Source organism: Gasterosteus aculeatus, chromosome X (assembly GCF_964276395.1).
Source record: "Gasterosteus aculeatus chromosome X, fGasAcu3.hap1.1, whole genome shotgun sequence".
NCBI lineage: Eukaryota > Metazoa > Chordata > Actinopteri > Perciformes > Gasterosteidae > Gasterosteus > Gasterosteus aculeatus.
The window spans coordinates 18,333,129-18,355,223 of NC_135698.1; the positions used below are offsets into that span (position 1 = coordinate 18,333,129).

The 22,095-nt window shown below is 44.9% G+C and overlaps 3 protein-coding genes across 4 annotated transcripts; 1 reads left to right on the plus strand and 2 right to left on the minus strand.

Annotated features, from left to right (window-relative positions):
* Positions 1–706: 706 nt before the first annotated feature.
* On the minus strand, positions 707–11,734 carry duox (dual oxidase). The gene is made up of 33 exons (XM_040163442.2): positions 11,624–11,734; positions 11,466–11,549; positions 11,213–11,371; positions 10,719–10,906; positions 10,372–10,573; positions 9,401–9,567; positions 8,999–9,062; positions 8,650–8,746; positions 8,416–8,506; positions 7,818–7,923; positions 7,450–7,622; positions 7,201–7,376; positions 6,994–7,112; positions 6,757–6,894; positions 6,550–6,663; positions 6,127–6,329; positions 5,745–5,930; positions 5,327–5,552; positions 4,962–5,055; positions 4,702–4,877; positions 4,539–4,608; positions 4,334–4,372; positions 4,065–4,243; positions 3,742–3,972; positions 3,546–3,645; positions 3,405–3,454; positions 3,187–3,314; positions 2,928–3,081; positions 2,555–2,787; positions 2,303–2,461; positions 2,037–2,192; positions 1,291–1,419; positions 707–1,197 (listed from the first exon to the last, which is right to left on the minus strand). Exons 1-33 carry the CDS (start codon positions 11,688–11,690, stop codon positions 1,075–1,077), a joined length of 4,581 nt encoding a protein of 1,526 aa, XP_040019376.2. The 5' UTR covers positions 11,691–11,734; the 3' UTR covers positions 707–1,074.
* Positions 11,702–15,231, plus strand: duoxa (dual oxidase maturation factor). Its single transcript, XM_078083313.1, is given in 9 exon segments — positions 11,702–11,739; positions 11,741–11,768; positions 12,585–12,749; positions 12,854–12,911; positions 13,006–13,140; positions 13,291–13,498; positions 13,587–13,801; positions 14,266–14,456; positions 14,788–15,231. Coding segments are annotated over 9 exon segments (1,050 nt in total). The 3' UTR covers positions 14,800–15,231.
* Positions 15,217–22,092, minus strand: apba2a (amyloid beta (A4) precursor protein-binding, family A, member 2a). Of its 2 annotated transcripts, XM_078083311.1 has the most exons (12): positions 21,934–22,092; positions 19,462–20,607; positions 19,149–19,253; positions 18,885–18,924; positions 18,648–18,793; positions 18,021–18,107; positions 17,739–17,924; positions 17,407–17,586; positions 17,065–17,277; positions 16,688–16,807; positions 16,459–16,599; positions 15,217–15,984 (listed from the first exon to the last, which is right to left on the minus strand). In XM_078083311.1, exons 2-12 carry the CDS (start codon positions 20,473–20,475, stop codon positions 15,913–15,915), a joined length of 2,304 nt encoding a protein of 767 aa, XP_077939437.1. In that variant the 5' UTR covers positions 20,476–20,607; positions 21,934–22,092; the 3' UTR covers positions 15,217–15,912. The 2 variants fall into 2 exon arrangements, with proteins under 2 accessions (XP_077939437.1, XP_077939436.1); XM_078083310.1 differs by lacking the exon at positions 18,885–18,924 and having other exon boundaries at positions 18,648–18,839.
* Between the last annotated feature and the right edge of the window lie 3 nt (positions 22,093–22,095).

Sequence of the window (22,095 nt, forward strand, 5' to 3'; positions counted from 1 at the left end):
TATGTAACTCTGGCTTGTGATTAGAGGGCCACACATTAGAACATTAGACTACGGTGGAACTGGACTGCCGGGTGTGCGTGACCGGAGCAGGGCGTTCCTCAACAAGCTCATGCTCCAACTCAAATCTACTTTGAGTCAATAGGATTTAAAAAAAAGAAACTTCCTGGTGCCTCTGGGACAAGTTTAATGCCTCAGTGGATGTCTGCCTGGTAGCACACACACGGAAGTGTGGTCTTCTTCCTCATGCGCCTCAGATTGAGTTATTGAGTATCCTGCTTGGGAGTTATGGGCCTCCATTGAAATCATCTCAGTTAATCAAATATTTGCATACACCCTTCTTACATTTATGTTGGGTGTATTTGATAAGCAAACAAATGTGTAGAGCTATTTTTTGGGGACAGTGAAGAAGTAGCACCTTAGGTACTGTATGTGTAATAACTGAAAAATGTCTCTAGATTATTAACTTGTGAACTCATGGAGTGAATTCATGTGGCATCCAGGAAAACTTTGTCCCCCCGATTTTGTGTTAATAAAGCATGATTCAGTCCAAAGGCAGCACTAGAAGAAGACAACAGAAGATTAAGAGAAACGCAACTGCACAAAATCCCACAGGTCCTTATATAATCTGATATACTACAAAGACAGGAGATTTACTGCTGCTGCTGTGGACGTGGTACACACATGGTTTCTGAGTCCTTCTGACATGTGTTGCAACTCTGATTTTATTTGTTTCACATATTTCAAACAAAACACAAGAAATCAATGACATAAAATCGACTGAACAAAGACACGACCGGTGGCGGCAGTTACATATCTGTGTCAAACAACAAATAAAATGTCAAATGTATTTCACTTATCTTGTGAATGTACTCATGTATTGTATAGAAATAACAAATATCATCTGTCATCTGTAATTGAAATAAATGTACAACAATAATATTAATGAATACAGAAAATAGAAGGAAAGAATACACATCTAACAGGTACACATACATAATCAAAACTTCCTACATTGCGCTCTGTGATAGTGTGACTTTGTCACTAACTGCCGCTCGTCCAAATCAAAGAGGAAAGTCAGAAGTTCTCATAGTGATGGAGGAATTGGGCCTGATCCATCTTGTTCATCTGCTGGCAAGCTTTCTCCACGTTTTTGGTCAGTCCGGGTGGCCCGCAGCTGAATACACCGAATTTACCCACCTACAGACAATAACACAAGTTACAAAGAAGGCTGATGTATTGGCCGACGTTTCCAACAAACACGAGGCAGGCGAAGATGGATGACGGACCGACCTGGGGGTGAACCTCCTGCAGTGAGTTGAGGAAGGACGCCAGCGGCGGCCGGCCGAAGTGAGTGACGGAGCGCAGGCCGGTGAAGAGGCTTCGGCTCCACACCTTCTGAAAGTGGCGCTCACACACATACTGTTGAAAGACAAGGGTGAGGGATCGTTGGTGGATTTCATTACTATTGACAGAAAAGTTTGGGAAGATGTTATTAGCTAAACTTAAGCCTTAAGCTAGCTTAAGACCAGACTAAGTGGAACTTGTTATATCATGTTTTTCTTAATCTGTACATCTAGGTTTTGTGCGGAATTATCTATCTATGCAACTATTATGCAACTGATAGGCTTATTTTGTTATCTTATCAATTTCCATTGTTTTCAGTCTTTATGCTATGCTAAGCTAACCACCTTCATATTTATCAAATTTTTTACATTACAGGTCATTTAGCTGACGCTTTTATCCAAAGCAACATTGCATTTTAACCCATGACTTTTAACATTGTTGCCTGGGGAGCAATTAGGGGATAGGTGTCTTGCTCAGGGACACTTCGACATGGGACATGGGGCAGCCGCGACTCAGACCACCAAACTTGCGGTTCCCAGCACACCCTCTCACACACCCACACCGAGCTAATATTTGAGAGTGGTATACATATTATACCACCTAACTCCCAACTAAAAAACTAAAAAGAATACTTATTTGGAAGTATGTGTAATTATTTCAGTCAACCTTCTCTTCCCTGACTTGTAACTCACCAGCATGGTGGTGCGGAGGTCGAACTTTTCGGCCACCTGCGTGATGTAGGTGTGGACTGATATCAGCTCCTTGGTGTCCATCTCCTCCACCTCCCTGATGATGTCTGACACCCACTCAAACTGACGCTGTGTTCTTGTCACCCAGATGAAGTAAACCTTCAATGTTGAAGCGAGAAAAGAGATGAAGAGTGAGCTTTTTGCACAAATCAATAATCCCTCACGGACGGAATCATGACTAAATGCATGGTAGGGTTTTTAAGTGGTACCTTTTTACACAGAATCTTGGACTTGGTGGAGGACTTGTACACCAGGTCTTTTAGGATGGAGGTGAATGGGGTGACTCCAATTCCTCCTCCCACCAGAACAGACACCTCAAAGTCAATCCATTCCTGATGGCCCTCTCCGAACGGGCCATCCAAGTACAGCTGAGGGTGAAATAAAGTACGGATAAAATTAAAAGCGACAAGAAGAAAAAAGAAAAAAACCATTTACACGCACAAAATAATGCTTTAACTTGCCTTTGGATAGTCTCCAAGTTCGAGCAGACTTTCATCGGTGTAGAGGTCTCGGAGCTGGCTGGTCCAGGGCCCCACGGCCCTGATGTGCAGGCTCAGCGTCTCTTCGTGCGGGGCTGACGTCAGTGTAAATGGGTGGTACTCGTCTGTGCCCAACATCAGGCATGCAATACGAACCCACTGGCCTGAACGATACACAAAGCCCTGCGGTCGCTTAAACTCCAGATGTGTCACACCTGCAGGAAGAAAGCCGGGGGACGTGTGAGCTTGAATGCATTACGTGATTTTAGTTGAGTCAATGGAAAATAGAAACCTAGTTAGCCAAGATCAAGTAAAAGAGACACAAGACATTTCGACGAGTTTCCAGAAGAGTCACCTGAAGGTAGCAGCTCAACTCTGAGCACGGGGATCTCCACCTTCTTCCTGCTCAAGCTGATGAGTTTGTCCAGCAGGAAGAGCAGTGCAGGTGGAATTAAGTATATGTAGAAACGGGGCTCTTGGAGCATGGCAAAACTGCCGTGAATAACAGTCTGTTGACAAAGCCAACATCATCATCACTTGCAGAAAGAACTGTGATTCAAGGCACCTGAAGGCAGGGTGCATTTTGGGTACATTGAAGTCGGATAAGTACTTACTAGAATGTACACAACGGTGTAGAGGTAATGTGTGATCCAAAATCCACGAAAGCTGATGCGACGGAAAAAGTGTGAGGCAAAAACATACATGATTGCCAAAGTGAGAAGAAGCAATACGCCAGTCATTCCTGGGAAAAGGACAAAGAAGACCAAAAGAAATATGATTAAATCCCAATTTAACAAGCAATCCATGTCGTAAAAACGATATCCTACAATACCTGGAACAGTTTCAAAGAACCACCATGACCACTTCAGGGGAAGTTCAGACCTAACGTGAAAAACACTGGTACTCAGCGACACACATTCTCCACAGAGTGTAAACATAGCTGATAAAATAAGGCAGATATTAAAAAAATTACCCGTTGTCCAAAAATACTTTGGGGAACAGACAAGACAGGATGCTGAGGTTGCTGACCGAGAAGACGTAGACGTTGCACACATGGCCCAAACTATGAACAACTACAATTGGAACAGAAATAAGAGTGAGCACAAATAAACGGGTGAACTTCCCGCCATCATCCACCGCCTGCTTTCCATCTCCTCTGAGCTACAGACCTGCAAGAAGCACGGCGGTCATTGCCATGAAGCGATGGAAATCAATGGCCGCGTCGAAGGGGATGTAGCGATTCAGGAATGTCTCTCGGCAAAATGTGATGAGGTTGCGGCACACGGTGAGAAGCATGTAGGGAAACAGGAAGGAGATGGCGGCAGCCGAGCCACGGGAAACGATGACGCCCACCATCGAAGTCTGAGGTAAACCCGTCGAATCGGCCTGCAAACCGTAGTCTGGAAGCAATGTCTTTAATTAGGTCAAAGACGATTGGCGAGAGGCCGAGGACTGCAACACATTGACATGGAGAGGAAGGATTTCTACTCACAGTAACATCTTTCAAGCGCCACGCCAGCTGTGATGCCGTACACGGCGACGAAAACCACGATGTGGCGGCGATAATTCTCAATGAAGCGTTTGAATTGCTGGATCTTTTGTTGGATTGGGTTTCTTATGTACTGCTCACGCTTGGGCTTCACATAGACATTTGGAGTGTTGACACCCAACCTGAAAGTATTCACAATTATCATCCGCTTTTATTCAAAGGATACTCAAGAGCAGTTGCATCATATGTGCAAAAATAAATATGCAACCAACTTTTTCCGTCTGCGTATCTCCTGTCCATCCGCCTTGCTGCTGCGAACAAAAAAAAAAGTCCGTAAGCTGGGTCACAATAGTCACTTGGGGTATTTAAATGAAAGGAGTAAGGGACAAAACTACAGCGGACACATTGTTTTTAACGGCGGTGAGCAGAAGCCGTGGTTCTGGATGAATGATCACAGCCCGTGTCCTGTTCTCTGACCTGTTTCCTGGACAGATGAAGGACACTCTCTGGTCTCGGCTCATCCGCTTCTTCCCCCGATTCTCCATCCCTGCACACGCAGCAGACGCATTCATTTCATTGGATAAGGTCAGAGAAGTGAGGACTTAAAGAACAGATCTTCTTACGTAAGACTTTATCCAACCTTTGACATTGAGTTGGGCAAACTGCAGCTCTTTTTCGTGGTCCCGCAGGAGGAAATGGAAGTCCTCCCATGTGATGTTCTCCTTTTCATCAAAGCCCGCTGCCAGCATCATGGCCTCGATGCCGTCCTCTGCCTGGCTCTTAGACAGAGCCCCATTGGAGATTTCAATAAAAGACCTGCAGCACATCAAAAGGGCAGAGATGTCAGACTGAAAAAAAAACTTGCTGCAGGAATGAAACAAAAGGAAAGATTGATCAAACCTGAGCATCCGGGCAAATTCCTCCTTTGATAAGAAACCAGTTCCATCGATGTCGTTCATGGAGAACATGAGCTTAGATTTCTCCTCAGGAGACCCTAATTAAATACAAACATCGCCAATGACATAATGGACTAGACTGATCTGTGACATCAAACTTTTTAACAAATATCCTGTAAAAGCTGTACTGACTAATATAAAAATGTCGGCTCAAATCCTCAGGCCAGTTACAGTAAAGTCTTTGCAAATATATCTGTGTTGTTTAACCTCAAAATAACCATATACCTGGAATCAAGGTCCAATTTTTATTTACAACATCGTGTACTATTTTCATTCCATCACACTAGATACACAACACCTCAAGTGTACCTTTCATAAAGATAACCATCACATCGAGAAACTCTTGGAAGGAGAGGTAACCGTTCCCATCTTTATCGGCGAGTGTGAACATGGAGTCAACAAATAGGGAGTCGCGCTTGAGGCCTAAAGCATCGGCGAACTCAGACGCTGCCAGCTCGCATTCGAGAACCTCTCTGGCCTTCTTGTGGGAAACGCCCCTCATGTCTCCAGCGTCACTCTTCTCAATTTCCAAGACCTGTGCAGCAGAGGGTGTGTTATTAGTAATATCTCCGACGTTAGCTGAGGTTACCATCAAAACCGACAATTAGTTCTTCTGGTTGGAGGTCAGACCTAATTTGACCTCAAACAAGGATTGACGACATGCTGTGGCCCAGCTTAAATCTGCTGTCGCCGGAGGATGAGGTAAGAGTCCAGAGGCTGACGGTACCTTAGAGAAAGCGTGTCGAATGAAAGTTTCCACAATCTGAGCCCTCTGCTCTTTGGTTAAAGCCTCCTTCAGCAGCTCCCTCTCTCTCATCTCCACCACTCTAATCTCCTGAGCGGGATCCGTCACCCCCGGGCGCAGGTACTTGACAAACGCCGCGCGTTTGCTCTCGTCATCAAAAAACAGCACCTGGATTTGTAGTAGAGTGAGATAAAAGTGATTTATATCAGGTACATCTGCAGAATCCTGCTAAATGGAGAAAAGCATTTGATGTATTTGATGTTTAAACTCACGCAAAATGCAACAGCAGCAACATAAGAGATATTAAAAAAAACGATTTTCTCCCGAGGGTGTAAATCTCTCCCCCACTCCCACCGCCGCTCACCAGGTCGTACTCTTTTGATACTTTGAGCAGCAGAGCTTTCTGCTGCCGGTCGCTGGAGAGAAGGATGTCCAGGTGGTCCTGGTCGCGCAGATTGAGGGAGCGGTGGGCCGACCCGGACCGGTCAAAGACCTGCAGTCTCCTCTTCTCATCGAGCTCCACGCTGACGGGTTGCAGAGGTTTCCTGTGGCCCTGCCATTCGTGGGCTGGAGAGCGAAAGCGAAACGATGCAAGACGGGTTTCTGGGTGATGACGGGGACTACGGGTGGGAAATGGCTTCCAATCGGGTTTCACTGTCACTTTTGAAGGTACGATAATTTAGCGTTCCTTAGTTAACAAGATATATGTTTAAACCATAAAAGCTCATGCTTATTGTCAAATACCAGGTGATAAACATACTGGCTGCTATCCCGAAGGATATTTCACCTGTAATTTCCACAGCCGGCTCCTCTGTTCTGTCCACAGCTTTTCTTTTTCTCTGGAACTTCCTGTACCTGTATTTGCGGAGATACGCGACCATGTAGGCAACCAGAAAACTAACTGTGGAAGAAGAACGATCAAATGGAATTGCGTAAATTATAGGCATTGCCGTGCAAAAGGAGATGGATTTGAAATCGTGGGCGTGATACTGACCAACCGGAAAGAGGAACAAAACAACGATGACTATCCCAAAGCCAGCTTGGCTCCCGTCAAAGTAGTTTAGCCTGGTGGCGTTGGTGCAGGGAGGGAGCATCGATGCGTTCAGTTGCGTGGGCTGAGGACAAGGGTCGCCTATGGCAACAGATAGTTTGTTTATTCATCCTTTAAACATTACATCACTGATTCAAAATCCATCCTAGTTTTGTCTGTTAATCAAACACGCATATTTACCATCGTTCCAGAAGAACACATTATTTTGTATGTCGTTTTTTTCTGCACTTGTAACCGCGATAAGAACGTCATGGTAGGTCACATTGCGGATGTTCCCGATCTCCGCATCTGAGAACAGACTGGAAAACGCCCCAAAGATCACAACTGTAATAAGATGATCGGCATATGAGGTTTCTCATTTCAAGTCAGTAAGTAAGAGGAGCTTACCCATTCTGTTTGTTCTCGAACCAGAAGCGGTCTCCGTTTCTGATTCGTTCAAACTGGTCCAAGATTATGGCAGAGAAAACTGGACCAGGACCATCCAGAGACTCCAGCAGCCCTCCAGGGAAGAGCTCCAGCTTTGAGATGTCTCTGCTGTACAGTTCTGCAATATCGTTGAGTAACTGTTGGACACGAGAACACAATTTAATCCACTATTTCTACGCAGGTGGATCGATCTTGGTTTTCAGATTTTACCTGCGGGTTGGTGCTGTTGAGCTTGTGATTTATATCTTCGAATGTCTCGACAGGAGGCAGATTCAGAGCTTTTCTGACCTCGTTGTAACTACGTAAGCCGAAGTCTCTTCCTCTTTGGATGGTGAGGGCCACCACATCCGTCCGGCTGAACCTCATGGGTCCGTACATGAAGTCTGTCACGGTGCAAATGAGATCAGAGCTGTGAACGTTAGTGTTTAACCTGAAAACAGGTTTTATTATAGATTCCCATTGTTTATTAATGATTGCTTGACTGTATGTGGGAGTTATGTTGAGAAATGAACGCCTGCCGTTTGAACGACGTTTTTCCGGATTCAGGAAAGCCCCGGACGATCAGGATGATTTATCACCTCTTAGGTCCTCCACAACAACATTGTCTTCTCTCTCTGCAATCTGCGAAGCCATGCCCATGAGGAGGTCATCTATGTCCTGGCTTGTTGTCTTATCATCGTCTTTCTGGAAACAGAAGGAAAAAGCACACGTATGTATGTCTATGCGTGTGAGTGGCATCAGGGCACAAAATACACAGGCATATAAGTCTTGTTTTCTCGCTCTAGGTACAATTAAACAGATCAGAGATATTGCTAATATTCTTTAGGGAAACACTGGCTATTAAATGAAAAACATAACTGAGAATCAAGAGTCTGAAAAAATACATATAAGGGATTTGTAATTAAAATACGTGTTGAGTTCAGAGCCCCACGTAGTTTTACTTTCCTGCCTCTGAAGCTACAAAGATCCTGATTCAAATCCTTCCCGCAAATAATTCTACTAAATATAACGTCGTTGCCAGCTCTTTTTCTCATAAAGATGTTATGCAATTACTTTCAAGAAAGACTTTTCCTTTATTTCCAAAGCAAACAGTGTCAGACAGTGGTGGAGAGAGCATCTGATGTTTATATGGGCACAGAAGTCTGCTTTCAATGCAGAAGTCTGATCACAGTTTACCTGGCGTTTCCAAAAGCTGTTACAAAGGCGCATTGCTGGCGATGAGCTGCCATCAGTGTTGACAAGCTTTCTAAAATGGCATGTTTTGTTCCTGCAGAAGAAAGAAGAGCCAATGCAGCGGGTTCCATTTAAAATAATTGGCACATCAGATTTTTTCTGACAGTGATCACAGCAGCCCATTGGCAGTTCACGAAAAAAACGACTGAAACTGTTAGCGCGTCAACCATGTAGTACCTCATGTAAACACCAGGTGGGGCCATAGTGATGCCAAACCGGATGGCGGCGGCCTGAAACTCAGGAGAGACCCCTGGATCCACAAACTTCTGGTAACCTTTGTACAGAGAGGTCAGAAAATGACGAACAAATACGAGGAGAACCAAATAAGAGTGAATGGTCAGCGATCATTGTCCCTTTAACTTTCTGCAGCTGCGGGTGCTTATTCAGCAGAAGAAGGGTGATGCTTTGCTGACAGAGCACATATTTGTCAAAAACCACGACAGCTCACCCGACCACGGCTTGTGGTCACCGGTGCATTACCTGTTCCCCTCCACTTGTACGTACACGCACTCGGGCTGAGTCTCACCTGGGTAAGGAGGGAGCTTTTTGTCTCCAAGATATCCAGGCAGCCACTCGTAGAGAGCAATATTCTTTGTGGAAAAAAAGCAAAGAAACACGGATTGAATTTATTGCAGTTTTTTCTCAATCTACTAAAACTGAAGATGAATGTATTAAGTTTGTGACGTGTCTCTTGCTATTTTTGATTTCATATGACAAAAAACCCCACTTTGAATGTAGTTTGTTACCCATTGTTTTCAATAGAAGAGGAAAGCCTACAGTTCAAGACAGTTGTGAGTGAGTGCAATGCATTAAATTGAAACCAAATTGTTAATAAAAAATCAACGAATGTTGATGAAACCTTACTCTCTCCAGAGTGCAAATGAAATCAACAGCACGGGATGAATTACGCCGAGACTTTCCATCCTACCTGAAATGTGGCAACAACGGTCTTCCTGGTGCTTTGAAAGAGCTTTTCGTCTGACCACTCAGGGTTTTCCTTCTGCAGTTTGGAAGCTAAATAATTGTGGTAGCGAAACCAGATAATACCCTCTGCTGCTGTGAACGTGTTCTCATTGGCCCAGGCATTTCCCAACTCTGGAGACAGAAGATGGCATAAATTATAGGGAATTCTGCTCTCCCGTCATGTGAACCAACAAGCGACAAAGGCAATCAGAGAAAAAGACTCAAACAAAAGTCTGTCAAAACCATTTCAGGTGTAGTTACGCACTCATGTTGCATTTATTGATTAGGATCTTTGACCACAAAAGGAATGTTAATTTGGCTGTTTGCTTTTAAGGACGTAGCGACCGAGTGGTGACAACATCAGAAGATCCTCCGCCCCCAGACCACATAATAACTACACACCTTTTAAAAACACAAGCAACAAAACACTGCTTTCACAACTCCTGTACGGCATCCTCTGTTGCTATAGAGAGGCGGATTTACTGGGATGACTGTGACAAGCCATTAACGCAATAATTAAAGGGTCATAACTCACGTCAGGCAGGGCCTCTTTTGACTAAGCCTCACAGGCTTACGACCCTGATTGCTGAAGTAATATTTGCGAGAAATTGTTTATTGCTCAGCCAAACACGCTCTAAAACATGTTTAATCTTATCTTGAGTGACACGCCGACAGATAGTGTTTGATTTATTATCGATTCAACTAGTTTGTGTGTGTGATAATGACCTCATCGCACTGAAACATTTACAGTTTTGGAAAGAGAAATTGCGTTTGACTTTTTGGGCTTTAAAGGCCAGATAATAAATGTCGCAGAGCTCCATTGTTTTGGATTGAGCTCCCACCAAAATATCAATATAACAACTTTTAGGAAGATGTGTTTGACTACTTTTGAGTTTACTCGAAATAACTGCTGAAGGGAATGAAAAAACGTCTCACCATAAAGCCCATCAGGTCCATGTTGTCCTGTAGAGGGGTCAGCAGCGCTCCACATGAGACCGCGTCCAGTTGACAGATTTGGCATGTTCCCCGCAGGGCTCGAATTCAAGAGCCCTCCAGAGAAGCTTCTCAGGTAGTCAGACCAGGACGTAGAGGGGCCATAGATGGAGCTGCCATCTATCCACGTTGTCACCTGGTTGACCTGCGTGTGATACATAGTTTTTTTTCCTAAATTACTGCACTTGAGTAAACGTGGAAATGTTGGGATAATGCAAAGTGGCTTTCAGTGCTGCTGCAGATCCTAATATACTGTTCAAATGCAGTATTTATTTCATTAAGATTGATACCGGCGTGCGAGGATTACTGGGGCTCTGGCCGGAGTATTTGTCCCACGGTCCTCTCTGGAAGGGCAGAAGGACTTTTCCAGTGGCACCGAAGTCAAAGACAGGGTCCCCTTTTGGTACTGGGATGTTCATGAACTCAGGTGGACACCCAGGACTTCTTGAGTTGAGAATTTCAAAGGAAACATGATAACCTAGGAAGTATAAAAGCAATTAGAAAAAACGTTTACCAAAAACCAGAAATGTTTCATTTGTTTGATTTTACAATAATAAGATACTACAGACCGATTACTTTCATATTAACACATAATTGATTAACTATGTAAAACATTTTTTTTTTCTTTGTAAAATCTTAGTTCACTTAAAGCAACTTTGACATTCGCAACAGAGAAAGTATCCAAACTCACAAAACACGTTCACTTTGCGTGAATTCTGCGTTCGGATTCAGTATTTTTCTCACAGTGCAACTCAACGCAAAACGCAACACGTGATATATTTACCAAAGAACAGAGAGAGCACGGTCTGGTTGCGCGTGGAGGGCAAACCGGAGGGGCCCCCGGCCAGCACGCTGCTCAGTCTGCGCGGGTTTGGCGGCTCCTGGACGGGTTGGTAGACTCCGTCCCAGTAATGCGCGGGCACGAGGCGGACCAGGCGAGAACCTGCGCGGGCACAGAGCGCCGTGAGTGAGTGAGTGAGTGGGTTCGACTGCGGGCTCCTGCGGCTCCTGGGGGGTGCTTGAACCCGGGAACTCACCCACAGCCCCGCGTCGGGGGTATCCCAAACTGTTGTACCAGCCGTCGAAGCGAGGAACCTCCCAGGTTTTATCACAGCGCGACTCTGTTTTAAGACAAGTCGAGTTCAAACAGCACTTTTACCGCTTGTCCGGCTCGCTGACTGTGATGTCCACTTACGTTCACCGACTATGAGCACCAAGCCGACCGCCGCGCACATACTCCAAACCCGGTTACGCAAATCCATCGAAGCGAGAGATGCTCCTCGGCTCGATCTGCAGCCGAGGGGAGCGAAGGACTTGTGGAAAGGGAAGACAAGCAGAAGGTAACAGTTGTGTGAGATTTCTATATAACACACTTAGTTGTTTTTTTTTTGCAAGAAAGACAAGAGAGGACGTTGAATTCTACAGCTGACATTTAAAGACAAATGTTTCCTGGATCAGTTAATGTGTGATAGGAGAAGATGCAATGGTGGAGTCTTACCTAGTGGAGAGGCTGAAGTGTAGTAGTACCGTGGTAGGTGCAGCAGGGAGATAAGAGCAGGTGCAGGCAGGTGCAATGCCTACAGTTAACCTGTATTGCACGTCTAATCACAAACTGCATTAGACATGCGTTGGCGAAGATGGGAATGGGCATTACTTCTTGATCACACCTCTTTTCTGGGGAATTCCGGTCAACGCATCCTCCTCCTCAGGGAAACAAAAGGGGCAGTCAGTATAAAAGAAGTGTGAGGTCCCTAAATATTCATTCTTCTTCTGCCGCGCTCGTCTTGCATCCTTCAGGTAAGAAAGAACATTTGGATTTTTTTTCCGATAGGGTTTTGTTTGAAACTTTCATTTTCATTGCTGTTCAAATAAATGCATTAAAATCAAGATCAAGATTTACGCTGTGAATTGGACAAACTAAAATGGCAAGCCTTTGTTTAGTTTAGAGATTAGTTCATTTATTTGCAGCGAAGCTACACAATGTCAGGGAACCTTCGCTGACATTACATGAGTCAGACATGGCCGTGCTTCACGGCGTGCCGCGTTACGCGGCAGTAATACCGTGTCTGCCGCCAGGAACAAGTGCTACTATGTCTGCCTGTGGAAGAAACTGAGAGCCTTGCCACTAACACTGTCTTCTCTGTTACACTGTCTAGTCTCACTCAGGAGCTAAGATGACTTTCTACGATGACATTTACCCATTCTACCCGCTACAAAGGACCTCCTTTATCTTCAGTGGCGGCTTGCTCACCGTTATCCTGGTTTTTCTCGTGCTAGCAGCGAGTCTTCTTCTTATTCTGCCCGGGATACGAGGGAAGTCGGTGAGTGCAAAGCGCCACACAAACCGTTACTCACCGCATTCAATGTTTTGCTCCTTTTTGATTCAATTCAGCCTAAACAATCAAGCTCTTTGTGTTCCTATCAGAGGCTGTTCTGGATGTGTCGGATTATTATTAGCTTGTTCATCGGCGCGGTGATCGTCGGTGAGTTTTACATCCTCGTCACCGCTGTCGAATTAATCCCAGATTCTCCCTTTCCTGCAACCGCCGCTCATCACTCTGCGTCCCTTCTCTGTAGCGCTCAACTTCACCTGCGACTGGGCCGAGGCCAGGATGACCACTAATGCCACCTACAAGTCTTTCAGCAACGCGGTGGTTGATGCTGACATCGGCTTGCATGTCGGCCTCTACGGCATTAATGTGACACTCAAGGGTGAGTCACTGCTGCTGCTGCTACGCGCGGCTATGTTCATAATAACTCACATCCGTAAAACGATTGCTCAGCGGTACGATCGGGAATTCTCGATGCATTCAAACTATTCTTATCTGTCATAAAGGTCATAAAGAGTGTTTTCTCTCACAGGGAATCCTGTGGTGCAGTTCAATGAGACCATTGACTACAATGAGATGTTCAGCTGGCATGAGTCTATGGAGGAAGAGTACGGGGAAGCCCTGGAGAGAGGTTTACCCAACCCCATCCTGTACATCGCTGAGAAATTCACCCTGAGCAGCCCGTGTGGACTCATCTTTCAGTACAGATACTCAGGACGATACGCCTCCGCAACCCTCTGGTAATAACTACGGCCACCCGTTTGAACTTGTGTCCATATATTCTCAGTTTGAGGGGACGAATGTTAAATCGGCTGCACACGTTCACAGGACGGCGTTTTGCTGCTGGTTGGTAGCGAATATCCTCTTCACCATGCCGGTCATTCTGTACGCTGGCTACATGATGATAGCCACCGCCGCCTTCATCTTCTTCTCCATGGCGTCCTTCTCCACCATCATGAACGCACCGCAGTGTGTTTTCTGCATAGGAACGGACTCCTTTGAGATCAATTACAGCCATTCATTCTGGCTGGCCCTGGCTACAGGTAAAGACGAGTGTGGTGGGAACTAGTCGATAATGTCCTCGTGTAATAAAGTATTTATTACAAAACTAACATATGAATAAAATCATAAAGAATAAACAATCCACGAGTACAGACCGGAGTTCAATGACTCACGTCTGCTGAAAAGGGACAGTTTCCTGCTCCTGTGAAGAGCAATAAAGTGTGACCAAGCTGCTGGTTGTCCAGTCAGAAGGACACTCCCGCCAAAAGAAGCTTCAGCGGGGAAACACCCTCAACCCCGCCTCCCCCCTCCCCAGGAAGGTCATAGACCAGCACGATTGACAGACAGATCAAAGATAGACAATAAAACGCCGTGCCTTTGTGATTAGCGGAGTACAGCATGTAGGTTACTGAGTTACTGAGAAACCCCCAACGACGAGAAGCTGCACATTCTCTTCATGTGCGTCGTGCTGTAAAAGATTTCTACTGACTGAAATGTTTCCCAGGTTTGCTGTGTGCCGTCATCGGGACTCTGGTGGCCTTGTTGGACTTTCTAATGCCAGAGAAAATGAAAGAGGCCTTCAGTGTTGGCGTCGACAGTTACGAAGACGAGGATGTGTATTATGGGGAGGGCTACTTGAACACCGTTTTTATTGATGGAGTGACAGTTTTACCACTTACATCAAAAGTCACGGCGGTAAGTGGCGACACGGAGAGCGTACTTCTAATCCGGTATCAGTAATTCTTAATATAATAACATGCACACACCGAAGGAGTAATTTGGCCCAACCGAACCCTTGTAAGTTATTACTGTAGAAGTAAATGTTTAAACTCTACACATACATAAACATACACACATATACATAAATGACTAAATAAAAATAAATGTACAGGTTCATGTGATGATGTAGCACAGTGGCCACCCCACCCTATTTCTCATGAATCCTGCACAGTAATATCTATTTAGTATCTACATCCACCTTTTTTTGCTTGTTGACTAACATGTCTTGTTTCTATTTATGTTTCAGGAGCACACATGAAGCCTTGGTGGTTTCCCTCTGTGGATCAAGTTAATGCTTGACGATATTTCTGCTGAATGTGTTACTGCTTGAATGCTCTATGAGAGCCTATTGTGTGTTAGACATGAACTGTAAATAGTTGTGTAAGTAAAGTTCATTATCATGGTGCAGTGAAATATGTAAATTTGTATGGGATCCATACACTGTGTATGTACTGATCAATACAGATTATAGTTCTATTATAACTCTTTTTCCATTAAGAATTGAAAGTATTTATAGTTTAATTTTGCTTGAATTTTGTAAGTCTCTTCAGGATTTCTGGTCTAATTTGTACATAGTTCGTTGTTCGTTAACACCTTTGTTGTGGGATTGGTACCATTGATTTTTAATACAGGAAAATGTATGGCCACCATAATAAAATGAAAACAACAACAATAATGATTCTGTAAGATTGTATTCTTAGTGTCTTATAACATTACATTCATTCAGTAATGTATATTGTGATACATTCTTGCACTGTACGCTCTGCTAAAGGTAATGATGACCAATACTGCATGTGAAAAGTAGGTGTGTCTTTGGCCTTCAGCATCACCATAAAACACATAGTTTAGTGCCTTTGTACAGCATAATATTACAATCTTTGAATACTTACTGTAATAGATTATCATATCGGATTGAGAATGAATCCGTTGTCAGTAATTCTTTATAACATGCATATACTGTAGGAGTAATATGGCCCTTCCAACCAAATCCTTGAGTAATCCAAAGTATTTACACTAGAGGTACATTTTTAAACATTATAAAAATGACTAAATAAAAATAAATGTACTAATTTATCTCTTCATAAGAAAATAATCATGACCATAAAGCTACTTCTCTTCAACGCCAGAACCTCACGCACAGTACCACAGACAAAGTATTCACATCATAAGGCCATTGTGACAATGTAATTCAAGGTAAAACCTGAAAATGAGAACTGGATGTTCTTTACAGCATTGCAACAAGAGGCCGAGAAAATCAAATGATAGAAAAATAAATTTCCCTCGTTCCAGGAAGTCACGTCTCCATCATCTGTCCATCGGCCCCACCCAGCCAGCCATGCAGAACCACAGTGGGTGGATTCATGCAGGGTCCCTAAATGTAGATAGGCGTCTCCTGACCTGTCAGCAGTCTGAACATCACAGCAGGCATCGTCTTCATGTTGATCTGGCAGAGACGAGAGGAACAACAAGTACACGGTCAATCTCAGAGGCGCAGTCCAAACACATCCCTTGAATCCAGGTTGAATTCACTCCTTTCTGTGCCACCCGAGAGTCAAAGGAAACCTTGAAATCCATTAGTGAAAAAGAATATGCTTCTCTGGACTTGAAGGAGGCGTCGACGGGGAGAAATCAGGGGAAATCCCACACACAAAACAACGGCACTGTGTGTTAACAGCCGGTGTAAATAATTGTGCAGAAAAGACACCTTGAAATAACACTTATTGCCAATGTGTCTTTGTTATTTAATCCTTACGAAGAACACAGTGTCTTATTGTTTTTATTTACTGATTAAATCCATGCAAGAATGCAATGATGCAGTTAACCAAAAGTCTGTGCCTGAAACTTTAAAAGGCCTGTATGGTACAGTGATCTGTGTGGTGCGGTAATCAGTGGCATGACGATGATGATGTCTTCTTACCTCACCCACTGAGACAGACAGGGTTTGCACAATCTTCTCGTGTGCCATAGCCACAACACTCTGACCATTTATCTCAATGATTCTGTGTCCAACACGAACGCCTCCCCGTTCGGCTATGCCACCTCGCATCAGACTGCAGATCTGAGGATGTGGAAAACAGCGGGTCCTTTCCCATTATGCCCCATCCTAAAGTTCACCATGATGATGCATACCACGAGGGCTTACTCACGATGCCATTCTGCACACTAAAGCCGAGCTGGAACTTGAGATCGGGTCTCTTGATGAGGACGGTGGTGACAGGAGGGCAGCTCACAATACTCAGCTTCACTTTCAACTGATTCTTCAGACCCTGGACCAAAAAAATCATATGAAAGTTCATCTTACAGTCATTTTAAAAGGACAAGCCTGATGATTACCTGGGAAACTCTTCTATGACTTATTAATAAAGGTGTGTGGAATAAAAACATGGGAGCGGCAGGTCCGTTTGGAGATGTTCCTAAACATTCCTATTAAATATTATCTAGTCTGCCACCAATATTTTGTTCTAGTGGCCTTTTTGAATGAACACTGCAGATGCGGAAACTCGAGTTGCGGGACGCTGCGTACTTTGATGATGCCCTGACAGGTGGAAAGTGGAAGCCCCACCAGGCTGGTTTCATTGATGGACATAATCTGGTCCCCAACACTGAGTTTTCCAGAGCGAGCTGCGGGGCCGCTGTTCAGCATACTGGCCAGGATGACAGTGGGCAGGATGGAGCCCCAACCGGACTCCACGATGACCACACCGAGCATCTCCCCTTTCTGCTTCTCCACATTCAGCTGCAACAAAGAGGAAGCCTTTCTCAATCGTTTTCAAGCACATTTTGATTGTAAAGCTTTCTGTGGTGCAGGGATTTATGTTTAGGGAAATCCTACAATTCACCTGCAGCCAAATATAAAATGTCACACCTCTTTGCAGTTGTCTGAGTTTGAGAAATGGACGAGGTCATCATGGTACATCTCCTGGTTGTTGATGATGTCACTGTATTGTTTCTGGCTCAGGTCGGTGGGGTTGATGCCGTTGGCTCGCAGGAACTCTCTGTAGGCCACGCTGAAGGCCTGACCGATGGACTGAGCAATGAGCTGTGCCTGTGGGGAAGGGGTGAGTTCGGGCAGAGAGGCTACTACTCATCCCAAATGACAGCAGCATCACAATGTTTCAGTGACAAAGATCTAAAACAAAACAAAAGGGGAAAACCCCGAACAACAAATGTTTCAGCAGTTCAGCAGCAGACACTCACATCCTCCGACTCAAAGACGTAGCAGATCATCCTGTACTGATTCTTCCCCTCGCTGGCAGCGTCGGGAGAGTCTGAGAAGTCCTCTGACGAGGCCGGAGACAAGCGCCTCCGTGCCATCAGAACGACAATACTGCCAATGTCGGCTATATAGGAGATGGTCCTCAAGGCACTGTCCATCATTGTCTCCTACAGGACAAAAAGCGTGACAATGTTTAATCATTGATTCTGAAAATCACTGTAGCACAGATGGGAATCTGAATCAGCACACAGCGAGTTACTGACCTGTGTGTCAGCATTCAACACTTTCACGGCTTTAGTGGAAATAAACAGATCCACTTCCGTCATCATGTGAGATTCTTCATCTTGGCTCTTTGAAAGACATGACGTATTGTTTTGATCAGACATTTAATATTGCGTTACTTGTATCTCACAATGCAAACGTTCAGCTCATTACCACAGCTAACCTGTGCAGGGGAGAACAAAAGGAATGCAGTGGCTCCACCGTGTGGTGGAGAAATGCGCCTGCTGCCTCTTCTTACATCAATCAGACGGCAATACACGTATACGAGTATGTGAACTCCACTTAAATCCATAGTTAAAGCCACTTTGGGATCCCAAGCATCAGCAGGTGCACATTAGCATTGTTGTTTCTAACCAACTAGGTATTGTTAAACCTGCAAACGCACACTTAGAATGGGGACGCAGTCTCTCTGAAGGTAACTTTTCAAATGGCTGAAAATCCCAGATTGCCACCCCACTTCGAATCAGTTCTTCACGACACAAAGCCATCCGTCTGCTCGGGGTGTCGTTACATTCTTGAGACACACACACAGGAAGACACGGTGCAGCAGCATCTTTGGCAGACTTGAATATGGTTCAAACTGAATCAAACTGAAAGAAAAAGATTACCTTGATGTGACTGACAGCTTCATGCGCCTGGGACATGCGGACGGACTTGGATGGGTTTTTATCAGACGACACCGGGGTGCAGCCAAGGTAGTTAGCGGCAAAGATGATCCCATCAATGAGATCCTCTGGCTCACAGGGACCTGGGACTATGCAGCGAAACAAAAGGCTCTCGTTGTGAAGCACAGTAATGTGCTGCAATAGAAAAATAGGTTAGGCAGAATATTATGAGATAATTACCATCCTCAAAGCTGGGGAAAGAAGCAGCTTCCTGTGTGTTCTTTAAAAAAAGTTCATGTCAAAAAATTAGACTTTAGTGGACAACTCTGTTATGGCAATGATAGCCGAAAAGACATTTTAGCCCTATCAAGGAAATATTGAAAAAAATAAAAAAAAGCCAAAGATAGTAAAAAAACAGGCTAGTTAGCAAAAACTACTACAATAATAAAGGTGGTTTGATCCCATCTTTGATAAGATATCTCCTTTTGTGCCATGAGTCTTAACCTTGGGTGTGTTGCTGTCCTTCTCAGGGACCAGCTCTGGACACGGAGGCCTCCTCGGCGGCTCAGGCATCAACTCGGGTATCACAGCTGTGCTTGGCTTCTCCCCCTGTTGTACACAAACATCTGCTTTAACTTCAGCAAGATTTTATTCAAAGGTTTATATTGTCCTGTGTCGATGATAACCCAATGGGGAGAAATAGAAAAGGACTATTTGTCAAAAATCATGTAATTAAAATTGTACTTAAGATGGTAGATTTCACAGAACACAAGACACGGGGAACGATAAAAAGGTTCGCCCTATTTGCACTGACTACCTGCTGGTCTTTCTCTGGCCATCTCTCCCTCTCGGCAAAAGGCTCCCTCTGTTGTTCCGGTGACCGGCAAGCAGCCAGGGATGGTTTGATATCCCTTGGTTCCCTCTCCCGGCTGGCAGCAGAGGGGGGACTGGGTCTGGGAACTGGGGGAGTCTCCTTGATAGGAGGGGGCTTCTGGGTGTGAGCAGGGGGCTGAGCGCGGGAGTGACGAGGTGGTGGAGGAGGGTGTGGCTTACTGGAAGCAGACCTAGCTTTGGTCCGCATGGCACAATTTTTGGAGTCCTTTGACAAGGTCTTTGGACGCTGTTCAATGCTGCTGCCCGTGCTTCCTTTGATCCCGGACACAATACGCTCCATGTCGTCTCTGGTTACCTTCCTCCCTTGTCCTTTACCCTGCCTCTCCTTCTCTTTTGCACCCATGCGGGAGGACTCACTCTTCCTTCTGGCTCCTGGGATGTTATGGTTTCTCGTGACTCGAGTGTCATCTTCTCTTTCATCACCTGCCTTCCTAATTCTTTCATTTCCATTGTCCTGGTATAGGCTATTCCTCCTTGGAACAGTGTTCTCCATTTCCTCTAAATCCTCTATAAATTTGGCCCCATCCAGCACCTCTTCTATCTCATCTCCATCAGTGAAGAAAAATCTGTTCTCCTGGCCTTTTCCCACCTCCCTGTCATCTTCATCCACTACAATCGCAGCACAGTGGGATCTAAAGCGATGGCCTGTTTTGTGAGGCTTAGTCTCTGGTCGGGATCCCTCAAATATTTCTTTGCCCTGACAAGGACTGGGAGCCAACTGGTCAACAGCACTGCTGTTCTCACTAATATTATCCCCTGCTGCAGGCTGTACAAAGCCACCGTCCTCGGGAGAGTACTGCTTGTAGTACCTTTTATCCACAACGCCCTCCTTGTTTAAATGCAGCACCTCATCATAGTCCTGCTCAACATCAGAGCCCACGTTGTCGTACTCAGAGCAGGTGTCCTCCATGTCCTCGGGACTAGGATCACAACTCATGTAATAGAGGCTTGCAGGGACAGGATGAATCCGCTGGTCTTCGTTATCATCCTTCAACGTCTTCCGTGGTTTGTCAGTCGCCTCCCTCACCAAACCGTGGTGCTCTTCTTGGATACTTTAGTGAGTCCTGGACTGGGGGGGCACAGAGGGTCAGGAGTCAATATTTTAGGTGTTATTACTGGCCTTTTTCCAAGATTTTGAATCACCTCTTTCATACACTGAAAGCCAGATCATTCCTTGTGTGAAATAATTGTTAATCTACAAAAATATATTTTCACTTACTTAATTTATCCCTGAAGCATTTATATTGTGGTTGTTGAAAGTGTCTGATTTATGATCCATTCAGGTGTCGTCTTTTAGGAAACGATTGTGGGACAGCGCATTAATATTTTGACATCCGAGCACCATCTCTGAATTGATTCAATAAGAACGGAGGACATTAGGGTTTATCATTTGATTGAGTGACGGTCAATCTGCAACAATTTGAATAACCATCTGAAAAAAAGATTCACTGGTTCCACCCTCTCAAATTTGGACGTTTCTCTTCATTGAGTTTTGGGACTGTTGGTCAGACACAAAAAGCCTTTTAAAGCCCTTTTGTTGTTCTGGAAAACATGCGATGGGTGTTTCTCACTGACTTCAGACACTCAATGCTAAAATAAAAATAAAAAATTATTCATGATTCATACTGAATCTATCGCACGTATCACACTGAACACGGTGGTCTGATACCCGCCCAGCCGCATGTCAACACCCTAATTTAAACATGAAGCTGAACTGGACGACACAAAACAAACCGCGCGATTGCTCTGTTACACAATCCAAAAAACATCCAGCGCTAATCAGCTAATAATGCAAATGAGATGATGGTATTACGAGCAGGTTATTAATCCGGATCCCCTCCGATACAGTAGCTGCAGCACGCGGACCTAAGCATGACCTCTCCATGGTGCTGAAGCGCTCATTAATGATTTCACGCACTTCGCCTGCCCTTGACGTATTTCTGGTGGTATTCTATTAAACCCATTACGCTGAACTTTTGCCGCACATGCAAAAGTGGTTGTTGTGGTTTCTCCGGTTACACAAGTGGACGCCGCGTTCCCATCTGCCAAAACATCGATAACATAATTGGATATATGGTTTTCCTACGTAGGCTAAATAGCACGCAGGGATGGACACGACTCCCCGCACACACACGCACACACACACGCGCGCACTATCGGCTGGTTTCACCATCTCGAAGCAAATATCATCCTCCTGCTACGATTCACATCGACCTTGATTCAAAGCCTTGAGACTGCACCATGCTGACATCCAGCCTGTGGGCTGATGTTGAACCAGAGGAGAACATCCAGCATTGTCTTCAGGTCTCTTAATGCAACACGATTAGGCCCACACGCATTACTATCACATTTCCACCCCTCCGTCCATACGCAGACAATCCCACGAGCCACTTACCGACATCAGTCCTGTCGGCGGCCCTGCTCGTTAAATGCCCGCGTGCTCATCAGATGAGATTGCTCTCCGGAATGATGATTTTTGAATAAGCAGCCCAGGAACCTGTGTAGAAAATACAGCCCCCATCATGTGCTCCCTGCTCTGTCCCCCAACAAATCACAC